The sequence below is a fragment of the Lygodium microphyllum genome, chromosome 30, assembly GCF_053477565.2.
Source record: "Lygodium microphyllum isolate KBCC chromosome 30, Lygodium_microphyllum_v1.1.10, whole genome shotgun sequence".
In the NCBI taxonomy this organism is placed as follows: domain Eukaryota; kingdom Viridiplantae; phylum Streptophyta; class Polypodiopsida; order Schizaeales; family Lygodiaceae; genus Lygodium; species Lygodium microphyllum.
Window position 1 is genome coordinate 39895612 of NC_141164.1, and position 20745 is coordinate 39916356.

At 43.2% G+C, this 20745-nt stretch overlaps 1 protein-coding gene across 3 annotated transcripts in view; it reads left to right on the top strand.

Annotated features, from left to right (window-relative positions):
* LOC148009761 (uncharacterized) overlaps positions 1–8031 on the top strand; it is a 115099-nt gene extending 107068 nt beyond the window's left edge. For 2 of the 3 annotated variants that reach the window (XM_087673355.1, XM_087673353.1), the window contains exon 4: positions 3072–3580. In XM_087673355.1, the coding sequence (XP_087529481.1) occupies positions 3072–3216 (145 nt within the window). In that variant the 3' untranslated portion in view covers positions 3217–3580. Of the gene's footprint in view, positions 1–3071; positions 5927–6020; positions 6118–6211; positions 6442–6570; positions 7237–7324 lie in introns of those variants that run through there. The other variant, XM_087673352.1, reaches the window with a different exon arrangement.
* Positions 8032–20745: the final 12714 nt, after the last annotated feature.

Here is a 20745-nt window from a genome sequence, read left to right on the forward strand (position 1 = left end):
AGCTAAAATAGCAATGCCACTTGAGTTAATAGGATGAATACATGAGGATAACAAGGTAAAACCTCATGCACAACGCACTACTAGAAGACAGATGGGAGTGTATATGTAATACATCATACAACAAAGCAAAGTGAGGGTAAATGGACAAAGAGGCTCTTCATTCTTTTGTGTGTGTGTATGTGTGTGTGAGGCTTGGCAGTTTTGGGGGTGGGGGAAAATGGAGAGAGAGAGAGAGAGAGAGAGAGAGAGAGAGAGAGAGAGGAGGGGAGGGGAGGGGAGGGGAGGAGGGATGCTCTTGGAATTGCATATGCATCTTGGAAGTTGGAAGAGAGTGAGAGTGAGAGAGACTTGAAATTACGATAATAAACATAAGGCTTAGGAGTTGGAAGATATTGTGGTCTAGTCTTCATAGACAAAAAATAACTTGTTTTATTTGTACAAATTGGTACGGATACGTACGGTACGGTATGAACTAGTCAATGCATAGTACGAATGCAACTATGTGAGGATCAGAGATACTTGGGTTTCTTCCTTTTGGAGCTTCAAAGGCATAGAGTAACTATTCTACAGAGTAGGAGACCCCCACAGCTCGGCTCATGAAACCAGCCTTCCTCCTCGGATAGGGTGTAAATAACCTGATTAAGTACTAATTACAGCAAGCACAAAATTCACATAAATCGAAAATGCATATTTTATCACTTTAATCTTGGACATTGGACGCCTAGTTAGCCCCAAAACTACGCCCTTTGTAGTATTTCTTTATCTTATATTGCAAATGGAAGGAGTACAACTAAGATCCTCTGATCTCCTCTGCTAATCCAAGTGCCTCTTGCTATTAAAATTGACCAAGCCTCCAAACCAATTTGCCCCTTAGTTTGCTTGGGGATTGGCCTTCACCCTGCTCATTGAAAGAAAAATTCAACCCCAAATCTGATATTGGCTGGTTGGTCTCTTGAATCTCCCTAAAATTCCTTATTTTCAATTGTTGGAATCCAGGTGCTAGGCTCTCAATTCTGAGCACGCACCCAAGGTAGCTGTCAAAACCCTAATTTCTGCTGTAAATTAGGGTTCACAATAGATATTGAATGAAATCTCTTCCTTTGATGGCTCACATTGCTAGAAAATGTTGAGGTAACTTGAGAGATGGCTAGGGGATAAGAGAGAATACTATAGAGAAAGAAATTTCAGAGTTTCATCGCAAGAAATGTTGAAAATTTGTTGCTACCTTGCTCAAACAACCATAGAAGTTGTCATCTATAGCTTAGGACCACTAAAAAGACTACTACCTCCTCTTGTACGCTATCACCTGCACCAGAAAGACCTTGGGCTACTGTCATCTGCTCTTGGAGGGCTCCAAATTGCTATCACTTGCTGTAGAATTGATCCTTGGTAGTTGCAAATCACATCAACAGCCTCTTCTTGCTCCTTCTCTCTCACAATGGCTGGAATAGACTTCCGCCGACCCCTAAAAACGTTTTTCCCACTTGCACAGATAAGTTTTGCGAAGTAGCAACCTTCTAGTCCCATTTTTCAGCATTATCCAGCTTATTCTAGTATTCAAAAAATTAGTTTCACCAGTCAATAATTAAATTGGCTAGGCCAATTGTCTTCCAAGAATCACTAAGGAGTTATTAGCCCTTAGACCAATATTAATTAATTAATTAATGCCCAGTCTCTAATGTCACCATTGACATTAGAAGCTAACAAATTGGTCTAGACCAAAATCTGACACCGGATACCACCTAGTATCTGTCAGGCATAACTTATTATAACTTTTGCCTTTGGCACCAACTAATACCTCGGGATCCTAGGTCCCACACTGTGAAATAATTGACTTGCACCTCACATGTGCAAGGGACATTAGCACATTTGATTAACTTTTAATCAAATGCTAAGCAAAGTAATAAAATTTCACATCCTCGTAATAGCTCACATAGACAGAGAGCAGTCTCAGACTTTTTCACTACTACACGACCGAGCATGGCATATACTACCACTACTGCTACACAGTGCACAGGAGTACATCATTGGACCTCGTCTTCTATAGGTATTCGTTTGGATAGAGCAATGGCACTCAATAGGTCAACGTGTCCACGCCCACCCGGACGGAGGCCTAGATATCCACACCATAGACAAATTAGAGCCATCATTGAGAGCCACAGGAGACAAATGTCGAGATGCCTCAGCCATGCAGCCATGCAGAGATACATCTCCTTAGAGGACAGACATCTCATTGATGGAGATTTTCCTTTTTCCACTTTTACTTTTAGATCATCGACACGTTTTCTTTTTATAGGACACTATTTCATTTTTTAGTCTTATAGGCATGTTTTTCATATTTTTTGGTTCCAAATGAGAAACACGCCATCATTGTATGTATTGGTTTGTTCCTTTTTTTTTTCTTTTTCGTTCAGTTTTTTGGTTGATTGAGCATTAGATATTTTCGCCATATAACCCCTTCCAAAGTTTGGGTTCCTTAGGTGCTTTCATTAAGTCCTAGGTGTCAATTGCTTTTGAGCTAGTTGCGTAGCATATTTGTTTCTGGGAGGGTAGAGTACTAGCTGAGGTGGAGTGGGACCATAACAAGTTGTAATGGGTGAAGACCAACCCTTTTTATCTTTGCCTATTGTTGAATGGCAACCCAATGGCAACATGTTTAACATCAAGCCCCCTCAAAAAGACATTTTGTTTAAGCCTCTCTCCAACCTTGCATCACAGGACACATTCAAAGCCTTGACAAAGTTCACAAAGCAGCAATATAGTGCTTTGCTTACTCCTTGGGACCTTCTACCAATCCTTAGTGCAATTGAGTGGTCAATTCTTAAGTGTTCTCATGAAAAACGGCTTGCTCTTTTGCCTAGAAACCTCAACTCAAGCCATAACTCTTTTTTCTCTAAAATTGTGCCAAAAAAGCTTACTTGTGACACTGGTAACCATGATGGTGTGGTAGTTTCCTCTACTACCTCAAAATCTATGGCCTTGTCACTTGACATTTTCTCAAGTGAAATATTATCATCATTAGCTGTGCCATTTGACATACTAAGGTTTTTAACATTTTCAGCTGTGAACAGGTTGCATGGGACATGGACGACCAACCTGTGGATACAAGGACGTACAGGGGAGTCATTCCCATCTCATCTTTCGTCAGCTCTTGAGCAGGATGGCTATGCTAGATTTTTCAGAGTCGGAGTGGACTTATTGGCACTATCACAATAGGAGATGGTTATTATCATCATTGCTTGGTATATTTGGACCACCAAATGTAGTTATGCTATAGGTCTATTAGATATTTCCATTGTTGAGACTTTCTCAAGGGTTTGGACAAAGATTGTCCACACTCTCCCTGGGAGGTGGGAGAGGCTACAAGCCAACTTGAGATGCTTTTCTAAGGATTTGGGATTCTGACAATTTCTTTCACTGTCAGCCACAGATGGTTTGGCATTATAGATATCCTGATTGGTTATCGTTTCAGGATTTGTAATAGACTTCTTCTTGTTGTATGCCGGTGTTTTCATGAAAATCCTTCACATGGCTATTTTTGTACTTTGCCTGATATTTATTAATAGAATTGGTCTTTTATCTGGAAAAATAAGCGTCTATAAACTCTCCATCTTTATCAACTCTCCATCAGCATCTAGCATGATCTCACTACCAAGCACATTACAAACTCTATGCCAGGTGAGTTCCCAGGAGGTACATTTTCTTTCCTCATGTCATTCTAAAGTGCTAGTGTACACACTTGAGTTCCTCCATGACATGTTTTTGTAGCTTGATCCTCTAACTCTGGAGTTTTTTGTTTCGTCAACTGCTTGAAGAGTTTTCTTGCTTCACGTTGATTTGACATGGTAGAGAAAAACCATGAGCTTCAACACATTTTCTTGTTAGCCATCCTTTGTTAAATTTGTCCCTCTCATTGACTGAGGAAAACTGTTAATGCCATAGATATTAAAGTAGCCATTAATGCCCATTTTCATCAATAAGATCACATGGCCATAATGCTGCAGCAACTGCTCTTTTGGATCTGGTTATCTAGAAAATAGGAAATCTTGATACTGTTTGTTTCTGGTGTGCTTGCCTTAAGCAAAGGTCAAATTATGAAAGGTTTAGAAACAAGGTAGTGTACTTAGCTGGAGGTGCCAAGCACCATCAGCAGCAACACAGTCCCTCCACAATCGGCATGGCATAACCTCAGTTGTTCAGATTTGAATGATGAAAACTGTTAATGCCATAGATCTTAACATTCCCAAGAAAGCTTATTGCTGTCAGTAAGATCACATGGTCAGAATGCTGCGGCAACTGCTCGTTTATACTTTTCCAGTTTACCAGCTTGATTCTCACAAAAATAAGGACTGCAAGATCTATTAAATCTTTGGATTTCAGGTCTGGTTATCTAGAAATCTTGATGATGTTGGTTTCTGGTGCACTTGTGTTCAGAAAAGGTCAAATTTGCAATGTTAAGGATCAATGTAGTGCAGTTAGCTGGAGGTCCCAAGCACCATCAGCAGCAATGCTCAATCCCTCTATGATTGGCTTGGTGTCGTACAGATTTGTGGGCTAGTTTAGTCATCCAGTTATCAGTTGGCTAAGCTTACTTTTCTACATATACAAACTAGAGAAATGCATAAAGGAAATGTTTGTAAGCACATTATAGGATATTGTCTGTGGTTCATAACACTCAACATATTTCTAGTTGAGGTGAGCACATGAATATCTTAGTATATCTTAGTTGAGGGGAATTGTCATTATTTTGTACTTATAGTTTTTCAGTGTGTCGAAGTTCAAGCAAATTAATGAAAATGAATCTGTTGATTTTAGCAGTTGCAAGATGAAGATCTGAGATGTTTACCTTAGGGGTTTTCAGATTCGTTGTAGAAGATTGGATTACTGCGAATGAAGTGATTTTGTATTTTCAAGAACACAAGATTGGTGTTGTTACTTGTGAGATCTTGTCAGAAACGGCTGATGGACATCATAATATGCAACAGAGCAGTGATGAGCATGCAGTAAACTGCTTAATGCAGTTCATAATAACTCCAGATTTGTATAAATCCATATTCTTCAAGTACTTCAGGAACTGGTTCCTTGTAGAGAACCAGAATGCTGCAATTCGCTACTTTAAAACCAGAGTTTCTTTTCATAAAGATGTTGTTACTCTCAAGGGAGACATTTTCAAACAGGCAAGGTGTCTTATTGCTTAAATTTGAAACATATTCTAGGCACACTGCATCTACCATTTTTATTCTCGTCTAGTGCTGTGAACACAGGATGGGGAGGTTATCTCTGCAAACATCAACCTTAATAGCAAGTACTTATTACAACCTTTCAACGGTGATTGCCATTTGAAACAAACAAAGAAAAGCTTTTCTGTGATCCAAGTTCAGTTCCATGAAGACAGAATCAACCATCTATCAGTAGACAGAAGTTTACTGAAAGAACAGATTACTAGACATGAAAATGAGCTCGCAACACTAGAAATTAAAAGTAAAGAACTGCAAGTGGATTTGCAAAGAGTTTTAGAAGCTGCAAGGATTGATTATGGGGCCATTACCAGCTCATTAGAATCAAGGCTACAGGAAAAGCGAAAAACATTGTCTACTGCACATCAAGAAATAGGAAAATTAGAAGCTGAAGCTGCACAACACAGAGCAACCATATTGCAGCTCCAAGGCTCAAGGCAATGGACAGTTTGTCCTGAAATGATGGCTTATGGCCAGAAATTTGAGGCATTAAATACTGAGATCAGAAAATGTGAATTAAACATTAAACAAACAATGTCTAGCATCAGAAACATGACAAGTATAAAAGACAGGGTAAATAATTCGACTGTAGAAACTGAAGAGAAAGAAACCTTATTTGCTGGAGCAGATACTATCTATAAACTTGTGAAGGAGCAGGTGGAGAAAGTGAAAATTCAAAAACAAGATCTGTAAGTGTTATCTTGAATATTGACATGTTAAATTGCCTATCAAAATTAGAATTTCTAGTCCTTACTGATGGGCGTATTGATCTGTTGCACTTAGAGAATCTGAAGTTCATAATTTGAAGTCCAAATTGTCAAAAATTAGCCAGGAAGCAGATGAGTGTAAGAGAGCAATGACAAGTCTCCTGAGAAAGGAAGTATGCAACAATCAAAACAAAGCAATTGCTGTCATAAACCTTTTAGTCCTAGACAACATGCATTTCCTTACCGAAGCTTTGTACAACCTTTCAGGCTGAACTGCAGGCAGAGCTGGACAAACTTAGGAAGTCTGCAAATGGTCTGAGAGATAAGCTTAACAGAGTTGTAAATGTATTGCCAGATATTGGCGATGGACAGTCATCAAAGAGGTATATCCAAGCTTGTGATGATCTTTCTGATTTGACTCATTCAAAAAGAGGAGATGAGAACATGGAAGGGATAGCTCTTGCACAGGAGGAACTGGCCGTGAAAGAGTTTTATAGGTATCGTGCTTTAATCTCACTGAAAAAGTCAAATTATACATACACTGTAGGTGGCAAGTCATCACCAGCCATTTTTGTTAACTGTTTTTGCCCTTCATATACATAATTTTTGTTTCAACTTGCTGGTAGATCGATCAATCCAAGCACCCTAGATGAGGATCTTCAGTATAGAAAAGAGAAATCTCATGTGGAGAAAGAAATTGAAGCTCTAGAAAATTTTCTGGATACCAAAAACCTTGAGAAAGAGACTGTGGAAAATGAAAGATTCAACGTCTTCAGAGATGCAGCAGTGAAGGTTCCCTCCTTTACCAGAGTTTTAGCTCCAAAATCAGCACACATGGGGGCAACTTACTTTGCCAATTGTTAAACAGACACTGAGCTGCAGTTCCCTGTTGATCAGGTGAATGAGAAGCTTTCTCAGATATATGGCAAGCTCACCAAGCATGGGGATGCATGTCTGTTGTTCACAGAGGAGAAAACTCTACTTTTCATCGAGGGTGTGAATTTCCAAGGTTTTCTGCCGCAGTAGATGATGCAAAGAAAATGTTTTGTTTGTGTTGATTGAAGGGAATTTTTTAATATAATATGAATGAGTTTTGGCTACCTTGTGAAGTTCGACCAGGTCGACACAAGTGGTGCAGCTTCAACTCTCTGTCTGGGGGACAGCAGGCATTAGCAGCTTTGGCCCTCTCATTTAGTCTACAATCCCAGTTTCCCTCACCTTTCTACTTTTTTGATGAAATTGATGCAGCATTGGATACCAAGAATGCTGAGATAGTGGCTGATTATGTGAAGGTTATTATTAGGAACAATGCACTGTATGTATTTGATGCCCGGTCATACAAATTTACTTAATAACTTTAAGCTGTTAAAAATTTTGCAGACACAAACATCTACCCAGTATATAGTTGTCTCCCATCGGCCTCAGCTGTATGAGAAGTCTTCTACAATGATTGGTGTTTATCATCACAGTGGGAGTTCAAGATCCATTACAGTCAATGTATGAATCTTGGACCAACTTACATCATTAGATTGTTCCACTTAAAATTTTGAGGTTCTATGACAGTACAACCTTTGAGCATGTTGTACAAAATTCATGTACTCAATTTTATAATTACTGCGGGAGTTAGAGCCCCAAAACTGTAATCTGCTATCTTCATTTTTAAGTAAACCCAGGATCACCCTGCACAATCCTAATTAGTTCTAAACACTCAATGCAGCATGTACACCCTTTTTGTTGAAGTTTTCTTTCATTAAAACTGCAATGTTATTACCCATGAAGACAAAAAAGTTCAACCACTATAGGCCAAGTCTGCAGAAGTACTATTTGCATGGGACCCTGTCAGAGGAGGGTGCGGTGCAATGTAGTAGCATACGTTTTTGGCAATGTAATAGCATCAGCTATAAGGAAGTGGCTAATAGCCTCAAGCATTTATGGTCATGTGGGGCATGTTCAAGGATTATTATTGTGGCAAGTTAGTGGTTTCTACTGGTGTGATTCTCAGAGAGGTGGCTGCTCCATGGATGGATATCATCCACACCACCTCAATTGTGCCTGCCTTGTGATTCCCTTCTTTTTTTATTGTATCCTTGTGATTTTTGTGGCCTTTTGTTTCCATGTTTTGTTTTCGACTTGTCTTCATTGGCATGAAGTCCCTTTGTATAAGTCATTAATTCAAACTTCTTCACGAAAAGACAGAAAGAAAGAAAGAGAGATATATTAACACCTGCTGAGGCTGTGTGTGTGTGTGTGTGAGAGAGAGAGAGAGAGAATATAGAGAGCAGCTGTCCCTCCTGGCCGTGCTGCTGCCATCGCTGCATTCTCCTGACGTCCTGTACACTGCCTACAAGCAGGTGCAGCCTTCAACACTGGTGACCTGCCTTGCACCTGACCTCTGCACCTCCAGGTTTGAACTTGCACCCTCCTGCCCTGCACACAGTGACAGGACACACACACACACAGAGCAACAACAGCAATCGACTCAGACATCGCCACGCGCTGTGACCCTCCATTCCAGCTGGCCTTTGATGTTGCTGGTAGAATCATCACTCCATGGGATCACAAGTATTCAGGTTCTACATCCCACTTTGCAGGTGCGCCTTTCTCCTCACAGGCTGACCATCAGAAACCCAATCCCTTTACGAAGCTGGGAGACTTATTTGAAGATAGTGTACTTGAGACATTGGCACAAAGGCCCAGGCCCACACGAAAAAATCTCATCAAAACTCTTGATCCTTTGTCTGTCTAGTCCCAAGGTGCCTTTTGCACTCTCATCTTTTTTCTTTGCTGAATCCATTGTATCTAGTTCATACATGATGGTGTAGACCCACCCTGCACTTTGTAATCTTGTTATCCTGTACTTTTTTTCGTAATTAATATAAATTACCCATTCTGAAAGAGAGAGAAAGAGAGAGAGAGAGAGAGAGAGAGAGAGAGAGAGAGCGATGGCGAGAGAGCACACGATGGTGGATTCCGCCCTGCCGCCGGCCATCTGACCTGCGTGTCCTGCGTGTGGTCGTCGCCCATCAGCCCTGTGTGTCAAGGTCCCTGTCGCCGTCAGATCTGGGCCCTGTGGGCCATCGCCTGTCCGCCCTGCATCGCCTGTTAACCCTAACCCTGCCGTCGCCTGTTAACCCCCCTAACCCTGCCGTCGCCTGTCAGAGAGAGCTGCCCCCTGCCTGAGTTCTCCCCTCAGGCGTCTGCCGGGTCCGTTCTGCCCATTCGCCACAGCGTTCCACGCGCTGGTCGTCCTGTGACTACCCCGTCGACCCCTACTGCTTACTGGCTGCGACCTTCCTTCTGGGGTCGCCCTGGTTCACGAGCGGGAAAGAGAGAGTGCGAGCCTGCACCTGCGCGTGTGCTGCTCGTGTGACAAAGGCCTGCGTGCGTAACACTGCGCCCCTGTGGGACTGCAACCTGTGAGCCACCCGTATGCATCTCAGCTGCCTGCCACCTGTTCCTACAGCGATTGGCAGAGAGAGAGAGAGAGAGTTCTTGGCAGAGAGAGAGAGAGAGAGAGAGATAACCTGGCAGGACTGGAACTTGGCAGGCCGGCTGACTTTAGAAAAGGCTGCAGCTAACCAGGTGTATCATCTTATGATTAAAGATCATCAATGGCTGGTTACTAAAGCTAATACTTTATGGGGATTGCATAAATCCCAGTCATGGTGGAGGGCAACTATGATGGACGGCTGGTTGAACAAGACACCCTTCAAATATAAGGTCTTTCTTTGGAGGATGATGATTGGTGGTCTTCCGCTTGCTTCAGCCCTTTCCAAGCGCCGAATCTCCAGCGGCAACTATTTCTTTTGCACCACCAGTGTGAAATCCGCCCGTCACCGATTTATTTATTGCCCCATCGCTGAGAAAGTCTGGTCATTCTTGTCAATCGTTTGGCGAGCAGTGGTTGGTTTAGCGCTACGCCTGTTTGATTGGGTTTTTGTGCAGCCCAAATACCCACACCAACACAGCCACATATGAAGATCATGTTTCACTTTCTACGATATTGGGGCTGCTGGCATAACTGGACCATTCAGAATGCTTTTCTTTTTTATTCCGCCTATAATGTTCAGCGGCATATTGCTAGGCTTAAGGGTCTCTTGTACTGGCAGATAGATCTTCTCCGGCACTCTGATATGCTCTCTCAGGAGGACTTACGTCCGTGGCATATGGCAATTTCCTCTGCGTCTTTGCCATGACTTTGTAATTCTTAGGTCATCTGGTTCTTGTAAAGAGATAGTGTCCTCTTTACACACGATGGGGTAGACCCATCGTGTATCTTGTAATCATGAAAACTTGTACTTTCTTCATAATTAATACAATTAACTTTTATGAAGAAAAAAAAAAGACAACCTGGCAGCACCTTGCACAGCTCAGAGAGCTGACCTGCTCTTGTACACACACACACACACACACACACACAGAGCAAAGGTGCAAATTTCTATCACAGCAGACAGCGAGCTGTGATACAGCAAACACACAGAGAGAGAAAGAGACAGAGAGAGAGAGGCCGGTGTTGTTTCTGTCCTCTGTGAGCTCCTGGTTCAGCATCCAACCTGCACAAGTGGTGATACAATATGGCCGGTCTGGATATGGTCTTTCTCGACCAAACGGTGGCATCCCTTGGCCCGGATTCTGATACAGAGGAACCAGAGGATATGGTTCCTTGTACAGAGGAGATGTCCCCTGGTTCTGACTTCCAGCCTGCGGGCAAACGCACCAAGCATACTTCAGAAGAGACAATGGATCATCAGGAACGTGTTGCTTCTGATTTTGTGGATTCTCGGGATGTTGACTGGGAGCATTTGTTGGAGTTTGCCAACACTCTGCTTGGCGATTATGTTCAACATAATCATGAAGCGTTTTCTGACTCTGGAATTGAAGATGTTCTGGAAGCCACTGTGGACCCGAAAAATGTCCTGCGCTCCTTCTCGATGTTTTATGAGCGTGCTATTATACTCTTCTTCACTGGCAGGATTCCAGTGCTTTCTCATATTCGCCAGTGGCTGCAAAGTCTACTACAAGGGGAGTGTGTTGAAGAGATTTTTGTTGGGCCTCGAGGCTTTATGAGGTGCTGTTGAAATCCGAGAAGTATCGTGCCGATCTGCTATTTAAACTGCCACTGTTCTTTGATCGCCGTTTGGTCCATGTTGTGCCATGGTGCCCAATGGTAGATTTTTAGCACTTGCTTCTACAAGAATGCCCGGTGTGGGTTGAGGAAAACTGTCCGGCTGTCTATTGGCCACTGTTAAAGGATGCCATGGCCGTTAAGGACACTGTTTTGGTCCCTCCAAGCCTAAGGGCCACGAACCGTAACCGTTTTTGTATGTTATGGGACACTGCTCGGAAAAGGCCTGCTTGGTTACGTCTTAACTGCTCTGGCATGCATCCTTTGCACTTTCGTCTAAAATGGGGTAACTTTGCAGGTCATTGTTTTTCGTGTAGTAAATTGGGGCATTTTATGGCCGAATGCCCAGCAAAGCAACCGACTTCAAAAGTGGAGCATGTTTTGCCTCCCAGGGAAGATATGGTGCTTGATGCTCTGTCGCAGGATGCGTACCCAGCCCCCTAAAGTTTTGGATAAAGGCAAACAACATGTTTCGGGCTTGGATTCCCGTGACAATGATTGGGTGGATGTACGTGCCAAAAAAGATAAAAAGTTTGATGCTGGCAGGGCAGATACTGTGCCTAATGCTTCACAAGATTCCTTGCGTACTTATACGTGCAGGAAAGACATGTTGTCGTCAGGGCACCCTTCTCAGGCTATGGTTTCGTCTGTCCCTCGCAATCAGCCCATGAGGAAAGTATATTCGGATGGTCCGAAGGGCCCACCTGCTAAGTTGGCTTTTGATGCTAGAGGTAATGTGATTACCCCATGGGATCGGCATTATCCCCGTTCCATCCCCAAGTCATACCGTCTACCTCTAAATCTGCCCATCGGAACTCTTTTGCCGTGTTGGCTGATTTTTTGGACGAGGGAGTCCTTGACATTCTAGCACAGAAGGTTAAATCGAGGCAAGTGTTGCCTCGTTCCTGATCCTCTTTTTGAATATACATGAAGATCGCCACATGGAATGTGAGAGGCATTTGCTCTCGCAATAAGCAGCATGCCATGTGGAGTTTATTGCATGAGAATCAGTGGGATGTCTTGTGTGCTGTTGAGCACAAGAGTCATGGCGAAGCAGGAAAAGTTGTGGATTGCCATGGCTTTCGCTTATTTTATGCAGGGACCCATGCCATGCATTATTCTGGTGTGCTTATGATTGTCCGTGAGAAATATCAACTTGTTCTTATCAAGAATGATGTACATGGTCGTTTTGTGGTGATTGAAGTTTTATTTGAAGGAGAGATCTTATGGTTACTTGAGCGCTATTCTCCAAATGACCCTTCATCCCGCCGGGATCTTTGGAATACTTTGCAGACCTCCTTGTCACTTGGCAGATGTGGTTTCTTGATGGGGGGATTTTAATATGTGTGTTAATCCTTCGCAGTCCACATCAGAGCATTCGGTGATGGATACTCCGGAAAGCCGTGTGTGGAATGCCTTTGCTCTTGCCGTACTTAAGCAAGATCTCTGGTCATGGCTACACCCTTCTTCTACAGGATTTATGTTTCATTCTGCGCAGTATACATCTACATGGTCGCAGTTGGACCGCATGTACATAATGCAGGATGATGCCTTTCTGCTTGAGATGCTGGAAATGAAAGTGTTGCAGCACTACGCCTTGTCAAACCATTTTCCTCTACAGCTTGAAATGCTTACCCAACCCATTGCACCTTTCAAGCAATTTCTGGATAGACTCCCTTTGCGTTTCAACTCGTCTTATTTGATGCATTCAATCTTTCAGGATTATATGCAGCAATTGATTGATAGATTTTTATTGGATTTCCCTTCTGAGGGCAATGCTTCTTTTGAACGATTGCTCTCTAATGTGCAGCGGGTTGCACGGCAATATGGGATCCATCATGCCTCTCTTTGTCGGCGGCGTCGACACGCAGCAGAGGAATTACTGGTTTTGGTTCGTTTTCTACTAGTGGAGACTCCAGATGATGTATTTCTGCTGCCATTGGCTATGCGTTTAGCTGATTTTCTTAAAGAGTTTCAGTTGAAATCTTAACAACAGGCCAAATTGCAAAATTTGACAGAGAATTTGCAAGATAGTGCTTGTCAGACTCATAAGTTCTTTCGTGCTCTTCATGCATCTCCCGCTCGAGAGAATATGACTAGACTCCAAGATGCAGAAGGTCAAATGGTCACTGATCCTCAGACTATTCTGAACATATGTAGGAATTATTTTCTAGAACTTCTTGGTTCTACTTCTTCACCTTCGGACCAAACTACTCATGCTCGCTCAGTTTTCTATGATTTGGTCCGCAATCAGGTTCCACATGACATGCAAACTACTTTGGAGACAGATATTTGTGAGGAAGAGGTTATGGATGTCTTGTTACACTTGCCCAAGGATAAAAGTCCCAGTTGGGATGGTCTCACCAATGAATTCTTTGAGGTTTTTGCTACCTGTCTGGTGAAACCATTGACGGCTATGTTTTAGCAGGTTTGGGACACGGGGTTCATGCCTTCCTCATGGAAAGGAGGACTTATAAAACTGCTTCCAAAACTTCCGTCGCCGTCTATGTTGACACATTGGCGACCAATTTCTTTGATGAGTTCTATGTACAAAATCTTTTCCAAAGTAATGGAGAATCGGCTCCATAAGCATCTCCCTGCCATTGTACATCCTCTTCAATATGGTTTCATTAAGGGCTGAAACATTTTGCATAATGTCTTGAATGTGCAACTAGCTATTGACTATGCAAGGCACTCTAATCAGGAGGTGGTATTGATTCAATTGGACCTGGAAAAGGCTTTTGATTATTTGGACTGGTCCTTCATTGCAGACCTTATGTCTACTATGGGCTTTGGTACTCGGATGGCTCGTTTGATTTACACCATTAGTGTTGCGGCGTCTTCTCGAGTTATGCTGAATGGTGGTGTTACCGAGCCTTTTGTCCTTGCACGCTCTGTGCGACAAGGTTGCCCTTTGAGTCCTCTCTTTTTTGCCCTTGCAACTCATCCAGTTCTCTCGATGTTATCTCAGATGGCAACTTCTACTCAGTTGGCTGGATTGTCTCTTCCTTTTGGACAGCACTTTATTAGTCAATCCTTGGCTGATGACAGCTTTATGATTTTGCGTGCGGATAAGGATAATCTTCGCAAAGCATTAGATGTTTGGACTCTCTTTGGTCAAGCTTCTAGTCTTCATATCAATGCTTTGAAATCAGCCATTCTCAGTTGCACGGAGTCAGATTTGCAGTCACTGGACTGGCAGGGAATGGTTGTTCCCCGTGGTTCCATTGTCAGGCATCTTGGGTACCCTTTGGGTGTTAATGTTTGGCTGAAACAACTGCTAGAGTGGATTTCACAGAAATTGACAGCTAAGTTTCTGTATTGGAAGTCACAGACTTGGCCTTTCCATGTTCGCCCCAAAGTCGCTCAGTCAATTATGTTGCCATTACTGCCTTGGACTACCACTACATTGAATGCTCTTACTCAGTGCATTCATTTCATATTATGGAAGGACTCCTTACATGCAGGTATTTCATGGATCTCTTGGTCGCATGCATGCACTCCCAAACGCATGGGTGGTGGGGCTATTTTGGATGCCGAAACTCATATGCTGGCACTCCGTTGGTCTCTTTTTCATGCCATGTGCTTGGATCATCACCCGTGGGTCTTGATAGCCCGTTATTTTCTTGAGAATCACAGGCTAGTGCATGGTAATACTCAAATTCGGAGCTCTTGGTGGCATGTTCTTAATGCAGACTCTCGGTTTTCTAGTCCTACATCATCCCTGCTTGCTCACTTGGTAGGTTCCTGGAAATTGGTTCTCAAGAAGGCTCAATGGCATCTAGCCGAGGATCGCTTAGCCACTAACTCTTTTCAACAGGAACTGTTGGCAGCCTCGCGATTACTTTCTTGGGAAGGCAAACATGAGCTCAGACCAAAATTTAATCGTATGGCACGTTTGGGCTTGACTTCAGTTGCAGATGCCACCCTTGCTAGTCGCAACGTGTTAATATCGTTTCGTACAGCCAGAAGGCTTTTCAGGATCCCTCGTGGATATCGTGATTTATGGGGACAGATTTTGATGGTGCTCCAGAGAGGACAACCCTTTCCTGCCCTTGCTATAGATCGTTCCTGGTAGGACTGGGACCTTGCAGGCCGCCTGAATTTGGAAAATGCCTCAGCTAACCAGGTGTATCATCTTCTGATTAAAAATCATCAATGGCTGGTTACTAAAGCCAATACTATATGGGGATTGCGTAAATCTCGGTCATGGTGGAAGGCAACTATGATGGAGGGGTGGATGAACAAGACACCTTTCAAAATGCAAGGTCTTTCTTTGGAAGGTGATGATCGGTGGTCTTCCTCTTGCTTCAGCCCTTTCCAAGCGTCGAATCTCCAACGGCAATTGTTTCTTTTGCACCACCAGTGTGGAATCGGCCCGTCATCAATTCATTTCTTGCCCTCTTGCTAAGAAAATCTGGTCACTCTTGTCGGCAGTTTGGCGAGCAATGGTTGGTTTCTCGCTAAGCCCTTTGGACTGGGTCTTTGCGCGGCCCAAATACCCCACACCGGCTCAGTCGCATATGAAGATCTTGTTTCACTTTCTTAGATACTGGGGCTGTTGGCACAATTGGACCATTCGGAATGCTTTTCTTTTTGATTCAGCCTATAATGTTCAGGGACATATTGCTAGGCTTAAAGGCCTCTTGCATTGGCAGATAGATCTTATTCGGCACTCTGATTTACTCCCGCGGGAGGACTTACTTCCCTGGAGAGAGATGTCCAGCCTTGCTGGTGCTCCCCCACAGTCTAGCCCTGCTGCCCTCAGCTAGCCAGGCCTGTGCAGGGTCTGTTCTATGCTGTGCACAGACAGAACAACAGGAACAGAGAGAAAGGGAGAGCGAACAATAGACAGAGACCTTCTGCAGCCTGTGCGCGGAGTTCCTGTGCCCACCTACTCATCTGCCTACAGTGATGCGCCCCTGCTGCCTGCTTACATCACACAGGGGCAGACTGTGCCTGGGACACCCACACACAGAAGCTGCCCTGCAGTGCACACCTGCCTCCATCATGTACTGATACCCCTGCAGCATGCAGGAAACAGAGCTAGGGTTCGCCTGCCTTATCAAGCCCCATTCAGATCAGAGCAGTAGCTGCATTGAGCAACCTGCATACTTGCGCCCAATCAGAGACCTCATCTTCAGCAACAGGGCTGTGCAACCTAGTGTAGACTCAGATAAGAGTGAGAACAGGATGCCTACTCCCCTATGTCTGAGCTGAATACCACCTTCAATGATGGGGTGGTAGATGCCTTGGAGCCAGATATGGAGGAGGATGAAATGGTTCCAAATTCTGATACTGAACATACTAAGCATGTTGTCAAGTGCTCCAAGTTTGTTGAGGCCTCCCGGATGAGTGGGACAAATGCATTGCCTTGCAGGGAATCGCAAACATTGCCTTGTGCTTCAGAGATGGGTCACACTTTGTCCTATGTTCAAGCAGCAAGGCAGCTCCCAGGACTTGGATTGGGAGCATCTTTTGGATTCTGCCAACAGGTTGCTTGGGGAGTATGTGCAACATAATCAGAATAATTGCCATGACTTTGAAGAGAGTGATATCATGGTTACTATTGCGGATACAAAGAAGGTGCTGCGATTGTTTTCCTCCTTTCATGAAAAAGGGGTCATCATGTTTTTTACTGCCACAATTCCTACAATGTCTTTTGTGTGCTCATGGTTGATGTGTGTTATGCAGGAGGACTATGTTGAGGACATTTTTATGGGCCCAAGAGGGTTCTATGAGGTCTTGCTCCAATACCCTCATCAGCATGATGTGCTTTTAAGTGAGTTGCCATTGTTTTATGATCACAAATTGGTGCATGTTGTTCCATGGTGGCCAATGGCGAACTTCACAAAACTACTAAAGCAAGAATGCCTAGTTTGGGTGAAAGTGGAGGGTTGCTCAGCCATGTATTGGCCTTTTTTGCTTTTAAGTGAGTTGCCATTGTTTTATGATCACAAATTGGTGCATGTTGTTCCATGGCAGCCAATGGCGAACTTCACAGAACTGCTAAAGCAAGAATGCCTGGTTTGGGTGGAAGTGGAGGGTTGCTTAGCCATGTATTGCCCAGCCATATATTGGCCTCTTTTTCTTGATGCCATGGCTAGGATTGGTAAAGTGTTGGTACCCCCTAGTACTCCAACCATCAATAGAAATAGAATGTGCATGCTCTGGGATACCTCTCACAAGCATCCCCATTGGCTACGTGTGAATTCCCTTGGTATGCATACCATGCACTTCCGTCTCAAATGGGGAGCCTTTGCAGGACATTACTTCAATTATGGACAATTAGGACACTTTATGGCAAAACTTACTAAAAGAAAAGAAGAGCCAAGACATGCAAATGATGTTCCTATTGTACAACAGGATGGTTCTACCTCACATATGCATATAGATGCCCAGCCCGTGGGAGGAAATTTGGACAAAGGAAAACAATTGCTTTCATCTCCCACTGATGATGCCCATGGCTAGCAAGAGGTGCAGTCAAAAAAGGGCAAAAAGTGAAAAGATGTTTAGAACATTGGATCCTTAGAGGATGCACAAAACATCCTTACACTATAATATGTGCACCATAAGGACAAATCTTTGTCCCAAGGTGCTGGTATGACACCTTTGAGCACTAAGGCAAACCTCTAATCCTAAGGCTCAACAAGAGCCATTATGTGCTCCCCCCCCACACATCTAGCCTTTGATAAACACAGTAAAGTAATTACTCCATGGGACTGTAGATACCCGTACCATATTATAGTGGATGTGGATCAACCCTCAACTTTTAAAGCACGTAGTAATGGAACAAATGCCTTTGCTATGTTGGCAGGTTTTCTAGATAAGGATGTTCTTGTTGTTTTGGCAAATAAGGCTGCAGAGAGGCAATTGCAACCCCGCACTTGACCTTCCTTTTCTTCATCATGAAACTAGCTACATGGAATGTTTGGGGTATTTATATGTAGGAAATAGCATGCTATATAGCAAACCTTGCACTCTAATGCCGCGGATGTCTTGTGTGTGACGGAGCATAAGAGTCATAAAGAAGTGGGGAGAACCCTGCACTATCATGGTTTCAAGCTTTTCTACAATGGTGTTCCTAGGGTAACCCATTCCTATCTGTTGCTAATTGTCCGGAAGAGATTGTAACCAGTAGTGATTAAGAGAGATGTATTAGGAAGATTCATAGTTATGGAAATTACTTATGATGGGGGAGTGCTATGGCTGGTGGGGCCTGTATGCTCCTAATGATGTTTTTGGTCGTTGCAAGTTATGGCACAAATTGAAAACGTGTCTTTCCCCTAGAAAACCTAGACTTATCATGAGTGATTTTTATGTGTGTTGACGCATCTTAATCAACTTCCAAACATGGACTCATGGATAGCCGTGAATGCCAGGATTGAAACACCTTTACTTCAATAGTGTTGAAACAAGATCTATGGTCTTGGTTATCTCCCCTAGACCACGGTTACATCTTCCATTTGGCACAACACTTGGAAACCTCGAGCTGCTTGGATTGGCTCTCATTATGCATGTTGATTTCTTCTTGCCAAAGGCTTTGGAAATCAGGATTTTGCAAGGCAATGTTCTCTTTGATCACTTCCCCATGGTGCTTGAGATGCACAAGCATCATGTCCATCCCTTTCAATCCTTTTTGAGCAAGTTGCCTTTGTGTTTCAACTCCTCTTTCCTCTAGTGTGAGATATTTAATGGCTATATGCAAGAGTTGCTTCATCAATTTTCATTGGATCTTTCGTCTCAAGGGGTAGCTTCTCTTGATCAGTTGATATGCAATGTGCAGACAATTTCTGGACAATGCAGAACTCACAGGTAAAGGTCGCAAGCTTCAGAGCAACTCCTAGCTTTGACACACTCTGTTTTGATGCATTCACTACAAGATCCCCTTTTATTTTCTATCTCTATGAGATTGGTACAGCTCGTTGATATTTTTTAATAGAGATCGTATCAACAAGCTAAACTTGCTCTGTATTATTAGAGGGATTGTAGGGCGATAATTGTCAATCACATAAATTTTATCAAGGTTTGCATGCTTTGCTAGGGAAAATTTGATCTACTTAAGCAATTCCACAGGTGAATTTGTCACAAATCCTCAGGCAATTGTGCAAATGTGCAGGAACTATTTCATGGACTTGCTTGGATTGTAATCCTCCGTTTCTCATACAGTCAGGTGCAACTAACTCATTGTTTTGTGACCTAGTTTAAGATCAAGTCTCACCAAATGGTGTGGACAGTTTGGATATGGACATGACACTAGATGAGGTGATGGAAGTTCTATTGCATTTTCCTGAAGACAAGAGCTTGGGATGGGATGGTATCACTAATGAGTTCTTTAAGACCTATGCAACTCATTTGGTTGCACCTTGGAGACAACCTTATGCCAGCATGTTTGGATGACTAGAAACATTGCGCACTTCTGGAAGGAGGGTCTCATTAAACTGATCCCCAAAGTGCCATTCCCCTCAACCTTGAAGCATTGGTGACCAATTTCCTTAATGAGCTTTGTATACAAGATTTTTACCAAAATCTTGGCTAATAGATTGCATGAATACTTTGTAGAACTTATTTACTGTGCACAGTATGGATTTATCAAAGGAAGGAATACTATGTACAACATCTTGAATGTCCAAATGGGGATAGATTATGCTCATTACAAAAAGCAAGAAATGGTGATGGGTTAGTTTGGAAAAAGCCTTTGACCACATGGAATGGTCTTGCTTGGGTCAGCTAATGCAATGTATGGGATTGTCCACTAAGTCCTTTATTCTTCGCCTTGGCCACTCATCCCATTCTGACGATGTTGTCTGGCCAAATGGCTAATGGTAGGGTGGTCAGATTCTCTCTTCCTTCATAGGAGTAGTTAGTTAGCCAAGCTTTGGCAGATGACACTTTCATGTTTCTCAAGGATGATCCTGATCACCTTTTAGATCCAAGGTCTTCATTTGGCAAATGTTGATTGGTGCCGTTCCTATTGTCTCTGCACTCTCCAAGTGGCAGATTTCCAATGGTGGTTATTTCTTTTGTCAAACATCTGTAAAAACCCCCCGCCATCGGTTCCTTACTTGTGTGGTGACGCGTAAGGTTTGGTCACTACTATTGGCCATTTGGTCCCAAGTGGTTGGGCTATTTTTGCTTCCAAAAGACTAGGTCTTTGGACATCCCAAGTTCATGGATCCTATGCAGGCCAATATGATAGTGCTCTTTCATTTCTTACATTTCTATGATTGTGGTACATATGGACTATGAGGAATGTACTCCTCTTTGATGCTTCATTAGGAGTGCAGAGTCATATAGTCTGCTTGAAAGAACTTCTTCATTGGCAGCTTGAGTTGATTGAGTTGGCAAATATTCTCCCTAGATAGAATCATAGTTGCCTTCATACGTCGTATGATACTGATTGCACCGTATGATACCATACGAAAAAACTGCACTTCTTTGACTACCGCATCTGTCATATCTCCCCGCATTCTGCCTGCACGTGTGTCTTGCGTGGTACTTTTGGGGGGATGGAAAGCCTTGGATAACTTACCTCACCCTCTTTTCCAGCTGTGCACTCCTCCCCTAGCCCCCCTTGGATTCCATCTAGCTAGAAACCATGTTTGACTCTTGACCCCTCTTTGACTATTTGACCCTTCTCTCATCTACAAAAGGTGCACCTCTCCTCCATGCTTCC